General features: G+C 35.8%; 3 protein-coding genes across 3 annotated transcripts; 2 read left to right on the forward strand and 1 right to left on the reverse strand.

Annotated features, from left to right (window-relative positions):
* Positions 1,222 to 6,947, reverse strand: LOC18609620 (ABC transporter B family member 15). The gene is made up of 7 exons (XM_007044819.2): positions 6,757 to 6,947; positions 5,880 to 5,934; positions 5,431 to 5,615; positions 4,880 to 5,337; positions 3,938 to 4,478; positions 1,884 to 3,859; positions 1,222 to 1,790 (listed from the first exon to the last, which is right to left on the reverse strand). Exons 1-7 carry the CDS (start codon positions 6,940 to 6,942, stop codon positions 1,415 to 1,417), a joined length of 3,777 nt encoding a protein of 1,258 aa, XP_007044881.2. The 5' UTR covers positions 6,943 to 6,947; the 3' UTR covers positions 1,222 to 1,414.
* On the forward strand, positions 12,735 to 13,561 carry LOC18609622. Its single transcript, XM_018116540.1, has 2 exons — positions 12,735 to 12,908; positions 13,121 to 13,561. Exons 1-2 carry the CDS (start codon positions 12,804 to 12,806, stop codon positions 13,205 to 13,207), a joined length of 192 nt encoding a protein of 63 aa, XP_017972029.1. The 5' UTR covers positions 12,735 to 12,803; the 3' UTR covers positions 13,208 to 13,561.
* On the forward strand, positions 14,197 to 17,176 carry LOC18609623 (vignain). The gene is made up of 4 exons (XM_018116539.1): positions 14,197 to 15,902; positions 16,223 to 16,455; positions 16,540 to 16,680; positions 16,761 to 17,176. Exons 1-4 carry the CDS (start codon positions 15,392 to 15,394, stop codon positions 17,022 to 17,024), a joined length of 1,149 nt encoding a protein of 382 aa, XP_017972028.1. The 5' UTR covers positions 14,197 to 15,391; the 3' UTR covers positions 17,025 to 17,176.

Below are 18,089 nucleotides of genomic sequence, written 5' to 3' on the forward strand. Positions count from 1 at the left end.
TCGACATGATTCTTAGACCTATGAAAAGCTAAGAGGAAGAGATACAACTTTGATGTTCAGTACTTCACCCAGTTCAGAAGGAATCATGGTAAAAACTATAGAGAAAGTCAACTGACTGTAGCAAACTACATGCAATGTGTGCCCAACACCTTGAAAGGGCCAAGGATAGAACCTTGGGAGCTTAGGAGCTGACACGTGACTTTACACATTATTGGCCATTCGATTTTACATCAAATGGCCAATAAAGTGGGTATAAAGACAATATTTTTCTGCTCATAAATGAACTAGGATTCAGATACTAATTTAGGAAAAGAACGCTAGAAACAAAAAGGGAAAAGAAGAGGAAATCAAGAGATTGAAAGATCAAAAAGCTTCTTCAAAGAATTTCTCATTATGGATTCGTTTTTCTCTCTTTATTTTGTTAAGATTTGTGTTTGTATTTTGAATATATTGAGCTAGAACTCTTAATCTAGGGTTATGATGGATTTTAATAAATAGCTTGGATATTATGTTGGTTTATTACTTATTTTCTATGAAAACATTGATGTTTACTCAAATATGAAATTATTGCCCATTTATTTGCTTGATCATCATTTAAATGTGTTTAGGTATTTAGATGATACTTGAATGAGTAAGCCTAAATTAGACCTTGATTTGGGTAATGTGTGTTCAATACACTCAAAAATGAATTTAAGTGTTTTGATGTGCAATTAGGGTAGACAAATGCTTAGTTGCCATATATAGTCAATTTTTGGAACATTAGATTAAACAACTTAATTTAGTTGTTTCCTATAGACATATAGCAATTCAATTAAGTTAGGCAATTGTGGAATATCTCGATGGAAAATTACATATAATTTAAGATTCTAAACTAGCATCAATTTCTATTAAGATTAAATAATTAAGCAAATACAATTCCAAATGAAATATTAAAAGATATCACAATGCTAGACTATTAAACTATTACTTCCCCCTCAATTGGTTATTTGCACTTCTTATATTAGAATTAGTTACTTAGATTACTTTTTAATCATATCTCAAAATTTGGTACTTGGATAAAATTACCTTATTTTAATTTTAGTAATTAGCAACAACTAGTAAACCAATTCTTAGAAAGATCAACAAACTCAACTTATCACTGTATTACTTGTTGCTATCGTGTATACTACTATGTAGTCTTTGCTTGTATTTTATATTTAATTTTGAGCACATTTCACATCATACAAGCAAAGCACACAATAATTTCAACATGTATAAGCAACATGTATTTCATGTTAAATCGTACTTGATTCTTATTTAAACACAAAAACTGTTCCCATTCAGGTTTATACTTTTTGAACACACTTCTGCAGTTGTTCACCTGTAACGAGATTGGCCACTTTGTAGTTTGATTAGAATGCACTTTTGCAGTTGTTCACCTGTAAGGAGATTGACCACTTTGTAGCTTGATTAGAGAGTAGTAAGCCCCAGCCCGACCAATAGATAGGAGCCTGGAATGCGATCCTTGTTCAACTACCTTCCCATTCTTTATCACAGCTATGGAATCTGCCTTTTGTATGGTGGACAATCGGTGAGCTACAACTACACAAGTTCTTCTAACCATCATCTTCTCTAGTGCTTTCTGGACTAGGCTCTCTGACTCACTATCAAGGGCACTGGTTGCCTCATCTAGGAGAAGGATCATTGGGTTCTTTAGTATGGCTCGAGCCAGTGCAATCCTTTGCTTCTGGCCTCCCGATAGCTGAACTCCTCTTTCACCACAGTAAGTGTCATATCCATCTTTCATAGAACTGCATCAGATTAATACATTTTTATCAAAGCAATGACAGAATTGGTATATGTAGTTATGGAATTGTATAATGTTTAATCTAAGTAATGAATACCTTATAAATTCATGAGCATTGGCTATGATAGCAGCCTTCCTGACTTCAGCTTCTGAAACTTTCTCTTTGCCATAGGCAATGTTCTCACGGATAGTTCCTGCAAAAAGGGTGGGCTCTTGACTCACTAATGCAATATGTGACCTCAAATTTCTCAAGTTGTAGCTCTTGATATCATATTCATCTATTAGTACGGATCCACTTTGCGGGTCATAAAATCTATCAATCAACCCAATTATAGTGGATTTGCCTGATCCACTTTGTCCCACGAGTGCCATTGTTTTTCCTGCTTCAATTTTCAGACTCAGGCCTGTGAAGATCATTTCGGTCGGCCTTGCTGGGTAAGAAAAGAATACATACTTCAATTCAATCTGCCCCTTATTAGTTTTCTCAACTTCAATTCCTTTGAGGTCTTCAGGTTCAATCTCACTTCTCCTATCCAGAATTGCAAATATTCTTTTTATGGCACCACCACCTTTAGCTAAATCAGAAGTCATGCTTCCTGTGTCTGCAATGTTTTTACCAGTGCTCGTCAATATAAAGAATGCTTGGAAGAGATGCTTCGGCGTCACTAGTCCTTGATTTATTAGTCTTCCCCCATACCAGAAGGTCAGTGCTATAGAAGCTGTTGTCAAAAATTGGGAGCTAAACAAACCAAAACCAGAAATGTATCCTTGTTTAATGCTCTGCTGCCGGGGCCCTCTCATTGTTGCTCCAAACAGACGCAATATCCTTTTCTGAGAGGAAAATGCAGTGATTGTCCTGTGGTTAACTATAGCTTCACTTGCTAACTGGCTTCCCTCATTTTGTGCTTTTTGAGCTTTTTGAGACATACTTTTCATTAGAACACTCCTAGAATAGAAGCTCCCAATAAGTAATGGCTGAATGGCAATCATAACAATGGCTGCCCTCCATGTAACAATCAATGCAAACAAAAACGCTAGGGAAGCGCTAAAGAAAACTTGAACCAGTAATGACATACGATCTGCAATAAATGATCGAAATGTGCTGGCTTCAGTGGATAACCGTGCACAAATGGCAGCACTTGAGTTTTCATCTTGATCAAACCACCCAATCTCAAAGGTAAGCACTTTTGCAAGTGTTTTTTCTCGAACCCTTTTGACTAAGCGTTCTCCCATGATTGCAAAATTGTAATGTTGGAGGAGATTAGCGATGAAACTTAGAACTGCCAGCCCTAAGAAAATCAAGCAGTAGAATCTGATTTCTGATTTGATCTTGGAACTATCTTTTATAAAATAAACGGAGGCAACTGTTCCTAAGCAATAGGCATAGGTTGGCTGAATTGCTCCGGTGCTAACAGCTCCAAAACACCCAAGTAAGGTTCTCTTCCACTCAGGTGCATTCATCTGAAGCAAACGCCATCCAGAGAAGGGAGGGTGAGAAGAATTCTTTACGTTGTTCTCACTTTGGTTTTCATAGGAATGCATCTGGACAGAGCTTGGCACAGTGATAGAAAATGCTGGGCTAAAAGGATATGCTGGACTGAGAGGATACGCTGGGCTGCTGGGATAGCTAGATCTCACACTTACTGGAGTCTGCGGAGTTTGGCCACTCATCATCCTAAGGTTGTTTCTACCTTCTGTTGGATAATAGAAACCATCAGAGGCTTCATTTTGCATTGATGTTTGCTGCAATTGCACCATTTTCTTATAGGCCCCACCTTCTCCATTTTTCATTTGGATAAGTTCATCGTGAGAACCTGATTCAATAACTCGTCCTGATTGGAGAACTGCTATCAAGTCTGCTTTACGGATTGTGGAAAGACGATGTGCAACAACAATTGTAGTCCTTCCTTGTGAGGCATGATCGAGGGCTTCCTGTACTATCTTTTCAGATTGTGCATCCAATGCACTCGTGGCTTCATCTAGCAGAAGAATCTTTGGATCTCGGATCAAAGCCCTTGCTATGGCGACCCTTTGCTTTTGCCCTCCTGACAATTGCACCCCAAATTGTCCTACCTGACTTGCAATAGTAACTATTAATTCAGCTAAACAATTAACTTCAATATATATCAACTAGAGGATACTAGGACTTACTTGAGTTTCATATCCGTTAGGCAACTTTGCAATGAAGTCATGTGCATTTGCAGCCTTTGCTGCCCTTATTACAAGTTCCATTGATGCTCCTTCCTTACCGAAGAGAATGTTTTCTTTTATAGATGTTGCAAAGAGAATAGGCTCTTGATTAACAAGTCCCATTTGGGAGCGCAACCATTTAAGCTGGAGCTTTTTTATTTTGCATCCATCGAGTATAATATCTCCATTGTTAGGGTCATAAAATCTTTCAAGCAGAGAAATGACTGTGGACTTGCCAGAACCACTGCCTCCAACAAGACCTACCATCTTTCCAGCTTGCACTTTAAGATTGAATTTGTGGAGAATAAGGGCATCAGGCCTTGATGGATAACTGAAGTCTACATCTTTAAATTCAACTAATCCTCTCACATGTGATAGGATTTTTGCCTTTTCAATTTCGGAGTTTATAATTGGATTGCGATCAATCATCTCAAAAATTTTTGAGGCAGCATGTCTTGCCTCTGAGATGAAAGAGAGGTTTGGAAGTGCACTCATAACAGCCCTGAATGTTCAAAATCAAAACTGTAAGCTGTCCTACGAAATATAAATGGTAACTGAAGCCTCTGAAAGCATTATTTTGTCAATGATATAAAAGTAGGTTCAAACGTTAGCAGAAATCCATTTGTACTGTTCCATGTATCATGCAAAGTTAAAGTGAATGTAGTCCTGAGGTAATAAGCCAGATGAGAACAGCTTCATTTCAATAAGCATATATTCCTTGCTTTTGACATGCATAAATTTTCTAGCACTAATTTTAATATCTGCATGCCCCTCTGATTGAATTTTAGTTTTTCTGATTAATAACCAACTCTACACATGAAATGAAACAATGATCCTTGAGAATTAAAGTTGTTGCAGATAAACAGTAGAAGAAAAAGGACAATAGTATGGAAAGGAACTCACAATCCTCCTAAGATGATACAGATCCCAGCCACGAAGACAGCACCACCGCTTTCTCCTTTTTCAGTTACAAGAACACCACCAACCCAGGCTTGAAAAGCCCAAGCAGCATAAATCATTCCCATGCTTCCAATCAGCAATCCTTTTGTAAAACCCTGCTTCATCCCTAGCTCCATACTTTTTTGAAGTGCATTGCTAAACTTGTCTAGCGTTTGTTGCTCTGCAACATATGAATATACTGTTCTGATCGAGGAGATTGCTTGCTCTGCAATCCCACCAGCATTACCATAAGCAGCCTTCATCTCTGCTCCTATGCTCATCAGTACCTTACCAAATCCAAGTCCTGGGATTATGAACATTAGTGCGAATGGCAAAGCAGCCAATGCTACTCGCCAGGAAAGTTTGAAGGCAACCACAAGGCTTAAGATGAATGATGTCAGGTGAGCCAGGCAGTTTGGTATCTGAATTAAGAGAAATCCACTAAGTTTTATGGGATTAAAATCATTTACTTTTCAAAAGGGAAAAAGAAAAAAATGTTTGAGGTAATTGATAACCTTGTCAGCTATAGTATCTTGGATTGAATGGGCATCAGAAGTGACAGTGGAGATGACCTGGAATGTAGAGGAAGAGGTGGTTTGGTTGTCGAAGAAACCAACTTCTTGCTTGAGAACTGCCTTTAGGTATTCCATTCTCATGCGAGATGCCTGCCTCTCTGCACTTCTTGTCCAACAAACTCCCTCTGGAAAACGAACATAGGTAGTGAAATGAAACTTTTGCATCTCTTAAGTCGAAAAGACTTCACTGAATTATCAGTATCTCTATAAAGAGCAAGTAAGAAATACAAATTTCAACAGAGACTGACACCTTATGAGTACATGAAGGGGCTTCACTCATTTGTCTCTCAAACAAGAAACCAATATTATCTTTAAGTGGTCACTTCAACTTGCTAGATGAAACCGTGAATAAACTAAAGCATAGAAATGAAAATTACATTTATACTTACCAATGAAAGCAGATATTCCCACCCCAATTGCAGAATAAAGTAGCCTAAGCGCATACTGTAGATAGGATGAGGCAGCTAGTTAATAACGAATCAAGTACTTGAAGATTTAAGACGGTGCTAAGATGACCCTAACTAAAAGATCTCAAAGCTAATCTGGATAAACATGTGTATACTGCGTTTTAATTTGCAAGAGTTACCATTCATTTTGAGTTCTTCAAGCAGTTACATTAGATTGATTGATAATCCTAACCTGATGAGAGTTTGTCCTGTACATTTTTACACGGTAGATATAAATATATTTTACTTGATAAGAATCGTTCTGTAGAACCTTGTCATTGATCCATTACCAGGTAACAGGAGTTCAAAAATAAGAAGCAGCAGGATTTGAGGGCTATTGTAGAAAAAGTCATTCTTTTTCTGGAAGATTTTAAGCAGGCTCAGGACTTTCTGGTTCTAGAGGAAGCAGAATTCAGGAAGCTAGATGCCTCCACCTATATCTCTTCACAAAGTTAATTTTGATGGCGCCGTGGACATTTACCGTAAATGTGGAGGTCCAGATATTATTATTAGGGCTCATGAAGGGCAAGTAATAGGAGTACTTGCTATTAAAGTTCATTTAGTCCTTGAGGCCTGCATTATAGAAGCTCTGGCAGCTGTCAAAGCTTTTAAATCGAAGGAGATGCACTTTTAGTTATCAGAAAGTTTTCATTGGCAGATGAGGATCTCTCAAAATTGCTAGCAGATGGCAGGAACAAAATGCTTGGCTATCAATGAGCAATGAAAGAAATCATCCTTTTGTTTCAAAAAAGAAAGGGGAAAAATCTGTTTTGTATTAAAATATATTAATAAAGAAAAAGTATAGGTATAATTGTTATACCTTGTCAGCTGTTTCATTGGAGAAAGATTGATCAGAAGCTCCATAATCGTTTAGCGCACCGCTGAGAATGTACATGTTGACAGGGGACATCATCCCATCTCCAATGCTACCTAAAGTTCCAAACAGCAACAGCAGTTTGTCTGTCCCATCGGCATAGCGGAAGAGGCCACCACCTTTGCTCCCCATGTCACTAGTTTCATCCAACACCAACTTCAATTCGTTTCCTTGATTTTGATCTTTGGTAAGTGAAAAATGTTATATCATACCCACCATTTTATGTATCCTGGTTTCAGGTCAATGGACACTTGGTGCCCTACTTATCTACTTTTTGATGCCAAATGGATTGAGGATTTATCATGTTTTGAAGTAAGTCGGCCCTTTGTGCGCATACTTTTATTCACCGAAGGGATTGTTGGTTTCAACAATTCCAAAATAGTAAGGTTCTCTACTTTCTTAGGCCTCTCTGTAAGGATTTTGCGACACTGAGAAATGATCCTCAAACAAGAAATCCTTGTCTTTTCCTTTATTAATAATACCCAAAGTTTTGGTATTGAAGAGCATGTATAATGAGGGGGAGAATCTATGATTTGGGATACCATTAATACCCAAAGCTAATGACTTCTAACTTATCAGTTTGGACGTGTGGCTAGCTTGTTGGTTCTGGACGTGAACTACCAACCATATACATGGACCCTGTCCTCGAAATCTGCTTGTTAACATCAATAAAATGGTGACTGGTGAAAAATGGAAAGCTTGGGAATCATTCGGCAGTGGAACAATTCAATTTTGAGTTTGGAAATGTTAGGGAATAATTAAAATCATTATTAAATCATCATTTAGAGGTTTTAAATTTTTAAATTGACTGATTTCTGACATAATATTAATGTCGACTAAGTGGTTTAGAATCGAATATATTGATTAGGTTCTCATCTGGAAAAAAAATTTTATAGAGTACGTAATGTATATTTATATTAAAATTCCTCTTTTTCCTGAAAGGAATTCTTTATACAAACCAGTCAGTTTAAAAACTAATTAACTATAGGTCAAATTGGCATTAAGTAACGAAATTTTCCTGGCGGTCTAATTGCAGGTTCTTGTGTTTCACCTTCCTCTTGTTAACCTGCCTGCAATTGCTCCTTTTCCATCTCCTTTCTTTTTTTAACTTTTCTCATTTTGTTCCTCAGTTTTCTTGGTGCTGCTTTGTCCTTTATTTTATTTGTTCCGAAAGAGTTAGGCATACATGATTTTAAGGCTGAATGTGCATTTTTCTCCTCTCCTCAAACGAAAGATGCCCCTCGTGGGAAAAGCACATTAGAAATTCAGATATATATCACATCGAGGCTTTAGGGTTTTACATGTAAAATACTATATTGTGGCATTCTCGTTTGTAGTTTGTCTAACGTGGGAACCATTTGCCCGCTGAGTTCTTGTCTTCTACCTTTAAAGTTGGTCAATTGGTGGCAACAGTTTGTTGATAGAGTCAATGTAACGTGAAGCACTGCACTTTTAGGCTAATGGTAAGTATGGAATGCCACCCATACACTGAATTGGCAAAAGAAAAAAAAAAATAGTTAGGTTTCATTCGGAAACTTGAATATCAAGAAAAAAAAAGAATTTGGACTTCAAATTTATAGACATGGGTTTCATGATTATTTTGTATTTATATGAATTTGTGAATTTTAAGTTTATCTTCTTATATCTTTTCAAATATATATTAAATTTTAATTAATTTTTATATAATATGTATATTTTTATTCTCACAATTTATATAGTAAACTAAATTCCGAATTCAATCTCTTAAATTCATATTTCCGATCGTATCGTTGAATTTACAAAATCTTGTTTGTTCAAAGCATTACCAGTGTGATGTATCATTAGTTGGTATCGTTTTGCATCTCACCAGCCAAACCTATTTAGAAGGTTTGGTTAGAGAAAAGTTGATTCAGTTGACGGTTCGATTTCAAAGAAATGCTATCAGTTTTTGAGCTCAACTTGCTCATTGCTCATTGCTCACACTATGTACAATCATTTATAGTATTAGTCATACCAATCATAGACCAACCACCCGTTTCAACCTCTCTCGCCAAGAAGTGTTGTTAGGAAGATGAGACTGAGTGGTAAGATAATATGACTGCACTTTTCTTTTTGCTCAATTTTTCAAGTCAAGTAAGAAAAGATTGCTTGGGATAAGCAGATCTAAGCAGCACCTAATTTTCTTCTATTTTTCCATCTGGATTCTTTAGTTTTTGAAATAATTAAATTTCTTTGTTTATTTTTTTAATTTATTTCTTAATGTCTTATTATACTCGAGACATAATAGACGTTGCATATTTATAAGATATAATCTTATAAATATGTAAGGTTTGACCATATATGAGTTTCATACAAATAACGAAATGAGTAAAACATATTTAAAATTACAATTGTCCATAACACTTGTTCTCAAAACCAATATTTCTTAGACCCATTCCAAGGAAACGCTAGAATCGATCTCATTAACCTTAGGGTCGGTATGTCAAAAGCTCTTGAACCGGCTTAGTGTAAACCTTAAATTCGGTCCAATTGAACCCTATAACCACTTTGGTGATAACCCTAGAACTTTTTTATCCAATTTTTGAATCACTCCAAAAAAAAAACCCTAAAATCGATCAAACAAACTTTTGAACTGATTTAGTTTTAACCCTAAAAACAAGTATAGTGGCAACCCTAGAACTGGTTCAGAAACCCTTAAACCGATTTGTGTACAGTATCTGCCTTGCAACAGCCTTTTTTTTTTTTTTTTAATTTTCGTACTTACGTATCATATCATTTTGCAATATCTTATATAGAAAAAACGCTAAACAGACACCATTTTTATTATCTTTTCTTTCTCTAAATTACAGCCACTTTCTCCCTCTTACTTTTGCCTCTTCATTTTCCTTTTTCTTTTTAACGAATCTTTTTTGCTATTTCTTCCCGTTTCCCTTCAAACAAAACCTTTATGTTCTCACCTTTTTTTTTTCTTTCTCTACTTTTGTCGCGGCTACTGATGTCGATTACCCTTCTCTCCCTCTTTTCCTTTGGTTCCAATCCAGAAATGTCCCTTAATAAAACCCCAACTCCCACGTGTGATATTTTAAGTTGTGTCTCCCTTATTTTTTGTTCATTATGATTTTTGTATTTTATTTTGTTTTTTGGTCAATTTTTTAATTAAATTTTGTTTTATTTGTTTGTGGATTTCTTTGATTGATTTTTGTTTTTGGTGTTTTGTAATTTCTCTTTTAATTATGCATTTGTGGTTTGGTAATGATACGTAAGCATATTATTTGTCAAGGTGACTTCTTTGTCAATGGAGATTGTTATAACAATCTACATAATTATGTAGATTTTTAATAATTTCATGGTTTTGTTTATGCCGGTATTTGGTTTGATTTTGATATAAAGAAAATTTAAAGACTGTAGCCATCATCATTAGTTCCTTTCTCTCCTTCAGGGGTTGTAAATTGAAAATTGATTTTATATAAATAAAGGTCCAAACGATGATAGAGTCAAAGATGGAGCAATCCGTCTATTTGAATTTTTTTTTTTTTTGAGTTTTGGGTTTAAATATCTCGTTGAACTTTTAAAGTTACATCTCTAAGCCTTCGAGGATAGTTGCTTGATGTTAGCAAACTCCCTATAGCTTGACATTACATTTTTTTTTTTGTAAAATATATAAATTTATTTAATTTTTGATCATAATTACACGTGAATCTATTAATTTTTAAAACAAACATTTCTTTCTAAACGTGTGAACGCCGTTAATGTTTAAATATAAAATATCTAAAATGATTTTATTATTTGCATTCTCGATATGTAAGGTGGTATCATTTGGCAAAACAATTGTAACACTTCCAAAGCCATCAATAATCCCAACTGAATCTAATATTGTATAGACATTTGTTTTACGCAATATCACACTCGAGAAAAATTACTTGTTAAAAAGGATAATATGTGTCGTTACACTATCAAGCAAACAAACATCTTCCATTGTTTTGGTGATTCTCATTTGCACTTGTTCTCAGTTGGTTAAAACCTCGTACTGATAACGTGTTGTGAAATATAACTTTAAAAGAGTATATTCAAAGAGAAGTAGTAGAAGCGTAAGAAAATCTTCTATTTCATTTCTTGTTCTAGTATATTTACCATTAACTATAATGCCTTTATTTATAAGCACATATAGATAGACAAGAAATGAATTTACATGAATAGAGTGGATGAACTTAATTGATAGAAATGTACATACATTAATGATATCAGAAGATTAGGATGTACTAACATAAATATGTATATTAGATATGAGAAGATACATGGCATGTTATGAAATACAATAAATATTCATATAATTCATATCAGATGATGAGTTTTTAATTTTTAATGAGTTCTAGACTTATTTGGTTTTCTTAATAATTTGGACTTTATAAGTCCAAAAAGAAAATCTCTATGGGATTTGTGATACTATTGTTCAAAGTAACAAGGTGAAAAGACAATATGTATAATAAAAATTCGATTGGACTCGAAAGCCAAAGCATACGAGTCATCTAGTGGGTATTATACTTATGTTTTTCATGTAGTGGTTCTTTGCAAATTTCATTGCATGTTAAAGCAATGAAATACGGATGAGCATTACACTGTTGAGGAAGAGGAAATGCATGAGTTGACACTAGAACCCAAGCCTTGCGGGAAATTTTCTCCTTGATAATGGCTATCTAAGTTTCTTCACTCATGTGAAATAAATAAATTATTAGAAGGAGCTTTGGAATAGTGAGCAATAGCTATCTATTTCCTTTCCCCAACCAAATACGTTGAAAGAGAATGGCTTATTAACTTTGATTTCAAACCAAACCCGAAATTTCCCCAATCATCTTTAGCCTCTCAAAGAAAAAATATAACAATTCCAACAACCATGAACGCAGCAAGTAGCAAAAGGCCTTACGCCAAGGCCTTACCCTCCCAGCAATAATCGGCCTGGGTGAATATGGAAACCCCCGTCAGTTAACAGCTACTAACATGAGCAATTTCAATCCATGTTGTAAGTTTCATCCCATTAAAACTTTTAACATGTTATCTCATTCTTCATTCCCAACCAGGCTGCCATTTTGCCTTTCTATATTTCTTTTTGTTGTTTTTTCTTCTTTTTCACTTTTTAAAAGGATAATTAAAAAATTTGATTATTGAAAATTTTAATTCCACATTCAATTAGATTTTCTCTTTATTAAAATTTTTATTTTTATTTAGATAATTTTTAATTCTATATTTATATAATAACAAGGTGACAATTTATTATTTATTGACAATATATAAAATTTAAGCATAATAATTAAGAAATTCTTAAATTATTGAGAAAAAGTCAAATAAATTTTTCAATTAAGTCTCTGTATTTTTATTTTAAATCAAATAATTTTTCAAATATTTATTTTGAATCAAATAAAATTTTATATATTTATTTTAAGTCAATAGTTGATTTAGTTAAATCACCACATAACGCTAATATGACATATTGACATATTATAATAAATGATGATATAATATTTTTCACTCCTTATGTCAACGTAACATCGACGTCATATAAATATAAAATGACAAGTGATATTTTAATTAATGGTAATTAATCAACTATTAATCTTAAAAGATTATTTGATCCAAAACAAAAATATAAAGATTTAATTAAAAGTAATAAAAAATAAAAATTTATTTAAATTTTTTTTATTTTGAATAGCTCAGGAATTTTTTTGAACATGATGTTTAAAATTTATATATTTCAATGTACCAAATATATGCTCCTAACAAAAATGAAAAAAAAAACAAAAATTCAGCACGACGTCGTTTATGTAACTCAGATTTCAGGGATGGACGGCAAGAAAGTAGTGTGCATTGGAGGCAAAAATAAGACCAACTTCATCATAAAATTCCTCTGCGAACGACTTTGATTAACCTCCCCTGGGAATTCATCAGGAGGCCGAGAATCCAACCTCAACTCGACAGCCTCTCTCTGCAAATTCAAAGTTAGTGGAGAAGAGAAGAGAAAAATGGTGAAAGTGGCCACTTACTTCGCCATGACATTAGGCGCCTTTGTTTTCTGGCAAACCATGGATAAAGTCCACGTCTGGATCGCCCTTCACCAAGACGAAAAGGTCCCAATCCCCCCTTTTCTTTACCTTTCCCTAAATTTGTACATTCCAATCTCTATTTTAGTTTTATATCTGAATTAGGTCATGGAAATATGCCCATTGAAATGCACTTCTTCCATTTAAATTCTTAAAATTTTTTTATTATTTTCAAATAGATTAAAAGTTGAAACCCTAGATTCTGTAATTTTTTATTTTAATAATTTTTGTGGTTGCAGAAAGAGAGACTGGAGAAAGAAGCGGAGATCAGGAGAGTGAGGGAAGAGCTGCTTCAGAAAGCCAAGCAGAATGATCCTCTCGCGTAACTTATGCGTTCAAGTGCCGGTGGACTTTTCTTTTTTACTTCATGTAGTTGCTGTTTTCTTTTTTTGCTTTAATTTTCGCCTAATTGTTTTAATTTAGACTCAATGGAATTGTGGTCGAAAGCATAATATTGCCTTTGATGAGCTGGATAACTCCATGAATGTCATGGACGAATTGTTTTTTTTTTTTATATATATAATTGGGGAAAGAGGGATTGGAACCTGCTGCTTAGGCAGGGATAGGCAGGGGATCATGCACCAATCAATGTATCAATCAATGAGTTAAATGCTTGGGTGCCATGGACAAATTGCTGTTTCCTTCTGCTTTATAAAATGCCATCTCTCATCTATTCCAAATCCGATGTACGTTGCTTCTTGTTTCTTTTTTCATGTTTATGTCACGCATGTGCCTTTCTCAAATTCATTCTTCATGATCAAGACAAATCATTTAGCATTGTTGGTAATTGATGAATAGCTTTTTGTTGACTATTGAATGCATTTCTTTTGTTAAATTTTGTAGGATTTTGACTGCTAATCTCTCTTGTTGAAAGAGTGAGAGTCCGAGTTCTACCTTTTCTTTTTCAGATGAAGCTAAACAATTTATCAAAGTGCAATAGGAGGGAGAGATAAATAATAGTAGTATTACATTATTTATGGAGAGAAATGTGGAACTTGCTTTGCTGATATTGATGATGCACACCACCTTCCTCCTCTAACATGATTTAGCAGCCCTTACCTAAAACTAAGTAAGCTGTTTCCATTGGATAACTGTTCTTTTCCATCCTCAAGCAAGCAGGATGTAAACATATATTCTTAGGACATTCTGTAAACATTACTTTATTTGATATACGTTTTCTTGTGAAATATAAGTATCAAATGCTTACCGAATACTCTTAAGTCTAGCATGAAGAAAAATATATATACAGATGGGAACAGAAATACATGGGTTTCTTAATGCTTTCATCTTTTGCTGTTATTTGTTATAGTCAAGTATCAAAGATCAGATTGTACCTGAAAACACATTTACATTAGCATTATCATTATCTATTTGCAGTCAAGGCATCAGCAATGATGCTTTTTGAGGATATAACAATAGTGTTCTCTGCTTGACATGTGGTTACTGTCAACTCCATAAACGATTGATGGTTTATTACCATGTTTAGACATGATAGAAGGTCATTGATCCATATTCAAATATTAAGTATTTCAAAAAACCAGATTCATTCTATTTCAAGGCTAACTTTTAAGGTTACTCCTTGATTTTAGCCATTTCTGTCTGTTGTGATGTGTTTAAGTGTGTGGCTTTATTATGTATGTCTGCCTTCGCATAGCCAACTTTCCCCAGTGATATCATGTCAACGATGATGAATGCATAGACCAAAGCATAGCTGCTGGTGCTGACTCTACTGAGGACTTGCAAGTTTAATTTTTTGTTCAAGCAATTCATACCAGGAACCACCCAGAGCAGACTGCTATAGGTTGATGCTGCATGTCTCCCCACACTCTTATGCATAGCTGTATTTTAGCCATTGCAAGGTGGATGTGTTTCAGCCAATGATTGTTTTCATGTGCATGCTGTACCAATAAAAGCCTTTCAGTTGGTACACCGATGTGAATGGTTCACTCCTTATCCGATTTTTCCTTCTTCCTCCCAAAAGTATATAGAAATGAGACAAGATGAAAAGGGGGTGCCAACTAGTAAGCTTTGGAAAGTACGTTCTTTTTTATGAAAAGAAAAGATGTTTAGCACATATTTCATGCATAAATCTTTCTGCTCTTAAGTGCTGTCCAAATATTAGGTATGTGTACCATGTGTATGAGCAACGTGTAAAAATGTTAGATCTTTGGAAGAGAAGACGTGGTAGTTTTGAGCCCTGTTTCTCCAGGACTTGCAGGAAATCGTGTTCTATACCGCCTAGCAATTTCAAGTACATAATCAATTTGTCTCCTTCCACGAACAAGTTTAACTGAGGCAACGTGGGTTAGCATGTAAATTGTTGATAATTACACGCAAACTGTCAGAAATTCGCCTCTTAAAATAGGTGCAAAGTATAATCTCCGAAAACAATAACACCTTTTTGCCTTAATTTCTGGTTAAAGCATTGTAAAGTTGAGGTGCCAACTCCTTGCCTTTATCAGCATAAAGGGGCATGGTCGCATCGTACATCAATAGTTTGTTTTCATTGAATGCTTGGTCTTGACAACCGCAAAAGGATTTCCCCAACAAAATCTGCATTTTATGGTATTGAAGTCCACATGGATATAGGGAAGTTCATCTTGGTTGTACTTTTGTTGGCTCTGGTTTTCGGGCTCGCTGAGAGTCTCGATTACCATGAGAGCGACTTGGCCTCCGAGGAGAGCCTGTGGGACTTGTATGAGAGATGGAGGAGCCACCACACTATTTCGCGTGACCTTAAGGAGAAGCAAAAGCGTTTCAATGTGTTCAAGGAGAATCTGAAATTTATCCACAAGGTGAACCAGATGGACAAGCCTTACAAGTTGAAAGTGAACAAGTATGCCGATATGACTAACCATGAGTTCATGAGTACAAGGAGATCAAAGGTTAGCCACTACCGGATGTTCCATGGTCCAAGGCGGGTGACTGAGTTCAGACATGAGAAGACTGACATCCTTCCTCCCTCCATTGATTGGAGGAAAAAAGGAGCAGTTACTGGTATCAAGGACCAAGGCAAATGTGGTAAGCACTCTATCCTTTGAAGTTTTCCACCGGCAAGCATCTGCTAATAGATTAACCAGTCAATTTACAAATCAATGTAACTATTATAATTCAGAACAAAGTATCAAGATTCACCGGCAGGAATATCTTTGAAGCTTCTGAGAATTTCAATTTGCTGATGAATATGTCACTGAACTTTCTAAATTCCAGCAACAAAGTACTAAGAAAACTTAAGTTATAGCATGTTATTGCTGCCTGACTTGCTTGCATTTTGTAAAGATATTATGCAGTTCCATCATAATTCATATTTTGCTTTGAAGTTACAATTATTGATGTCACAGGTAGCTGCTGGGCATTTTCAACTGTAGTTGCAGTGGAGGGCATAAACAAAATCAAAACAGGTGAGCTTGTTAGTTTATCTGAACAAGAACTAGTTGACTGTGATAAGGAGAGCCAAGGTTGTAATGGAGGATTGATGGAACAAGCATTTGAGTTTATTAAGCAAAGTGATGGACTAAAAACTGAGAATAATTACCCCTACAGAGCCAAAGATGAGTTCTGTGACTCATCCAAGGTATGAAAAAAAATAAAAAAATCTTCCTTAAATCTGTTTTTATGTAGATATAGTGACTTGAATATGCTACCGCTAATTTTTCAGTTGAATGGTTCTGTGGTGATCATTGATGGCTATGAAATGGTACCAGAAAGAGATGAAAAAGCTTTGATGAAAGCTGTTGCAAACCAACCTGTGTCTATTGCTCTAGATGCTGGTGGCAAGGATTTGCAATTCTACTCAGAGGTAATTAAAATGAGAGCTCATAGGCTGATGCATTAAGAAACCCTTATAATTAATCCCCATAACTACAAAAATGGTTGCAGGGGGTGTTTACTGGAGACTGTGGCACTGAGCTGAACCATGGTGTGGCAGTGGTAGGATATGGAGCAACCCTGAATGGGACAAAGTACTGGATAGTGAAGAACTCGTGGGGCCCTGAGTGGGGAGAGCATGGTTACATAAGAATGCAACGAGACATTGATAAGGAAGAAGGGCTGTGTGGTTTAACTTTGGAAGCCTGTTACCCTGTCAAATTGCAGTCTAACAGCATTAGAAAAGCTTCCCGCGAGGCCAAGGATGAACTGTAATTCTGAACAGCATCGTTATGATTATAGTTGCTTAAAATGTCTGGCCACCAATTAGGTGCTTCTGCGAGAAGTTGTGTATTATATACAACGACTTGTTATTGTTAAATGCTTTGAAATGATAATAATAAAACCTGTTAGATGCTTTGAAACTTGACGTCAAGCATGAGAGAGAGAGAGAGAAATCGCAAGAGGGAAACCGAGAGAACCAGAGAGAGCAGTTCGGCAAGAGCATTGGATCACACAAGGTGGACTGATCAAGGGTGCTACTAACCAAAAAAGGAACCGGAAAGGCGAAAACAAGAGGAAAGACCCTTGGGGAGTCGAGAAATGGAGAAGAACCTTGTTCACAGCGTTTGTGGGAAATCTTCATCCAGAAATGAAATGGGGACAAGTCAAGGATCTTTTTGATGAATTTGGAGTGGTGGTGGATGTCTAACTACCAAGGTCAAGCAGATACACGGAAGTCAGGTATGCTTTCATCAGATTTAGGAGGCCCGCGAATTAGACACAGCAATCTATTTGGGTCATGGGAGGAAAGTTAACGGGAGACGCTTTAGAGTAATGGAGGCTGTGAAGCCCAGAGACACTAAAGGGAACGGGCGTGAAGAAGATGCTTACAGGGGAAGACAGGCAAGGAAACGAGAACAGAAAGACATACAAAGAGATACTAATGTGCAATATAGCATAAGAAGGGGACAAAAAGAAAACGGAAGCACAAAAGATATCTAAGATAGAAAAAAGGAACAAACTACTCATAGAGGAGAACGAGTTGGAATGGCTTGATAGAAGCGCTATGGGGCAATTAAGAGGCAAACTTAATTGTGCGTCGGTGGAGAGTCGCTGTTCAGTGAAGGGATAATTGTGCAAGTGAGACCAGTAGGGGGGCTGTTCGTACTGGTCACTTTCACAAAAAAGAAGGAGATGGAGGAATATTTAGACAGGTGCCCAGACCTGTTTGAACCTTGGTTCCAATCTTTGTCTCCATACAGGGTCGGTAAAGATGACAGAAAATACAGGGCATGGGTCAAAATTGAAGAGATACCCCTCATATCTAGCATGAAGACA

Source organism: Theobroma cacao, chromosome 2, assembly GCF_000208745.1.
Source record: "Theobroma cacao cultivar B97-61/B2 chromosome 2, Criollo_cocoa_genome_V2, whole genome shotgun sequence".
NCBI classification, from domain to species: domain Eukaryota; kingdom Viridiplantae; phylum Streptophyta; class Magnoliopsida; order Malvales; family Malvaceae; genus Theobroma; species Theobroma cacao.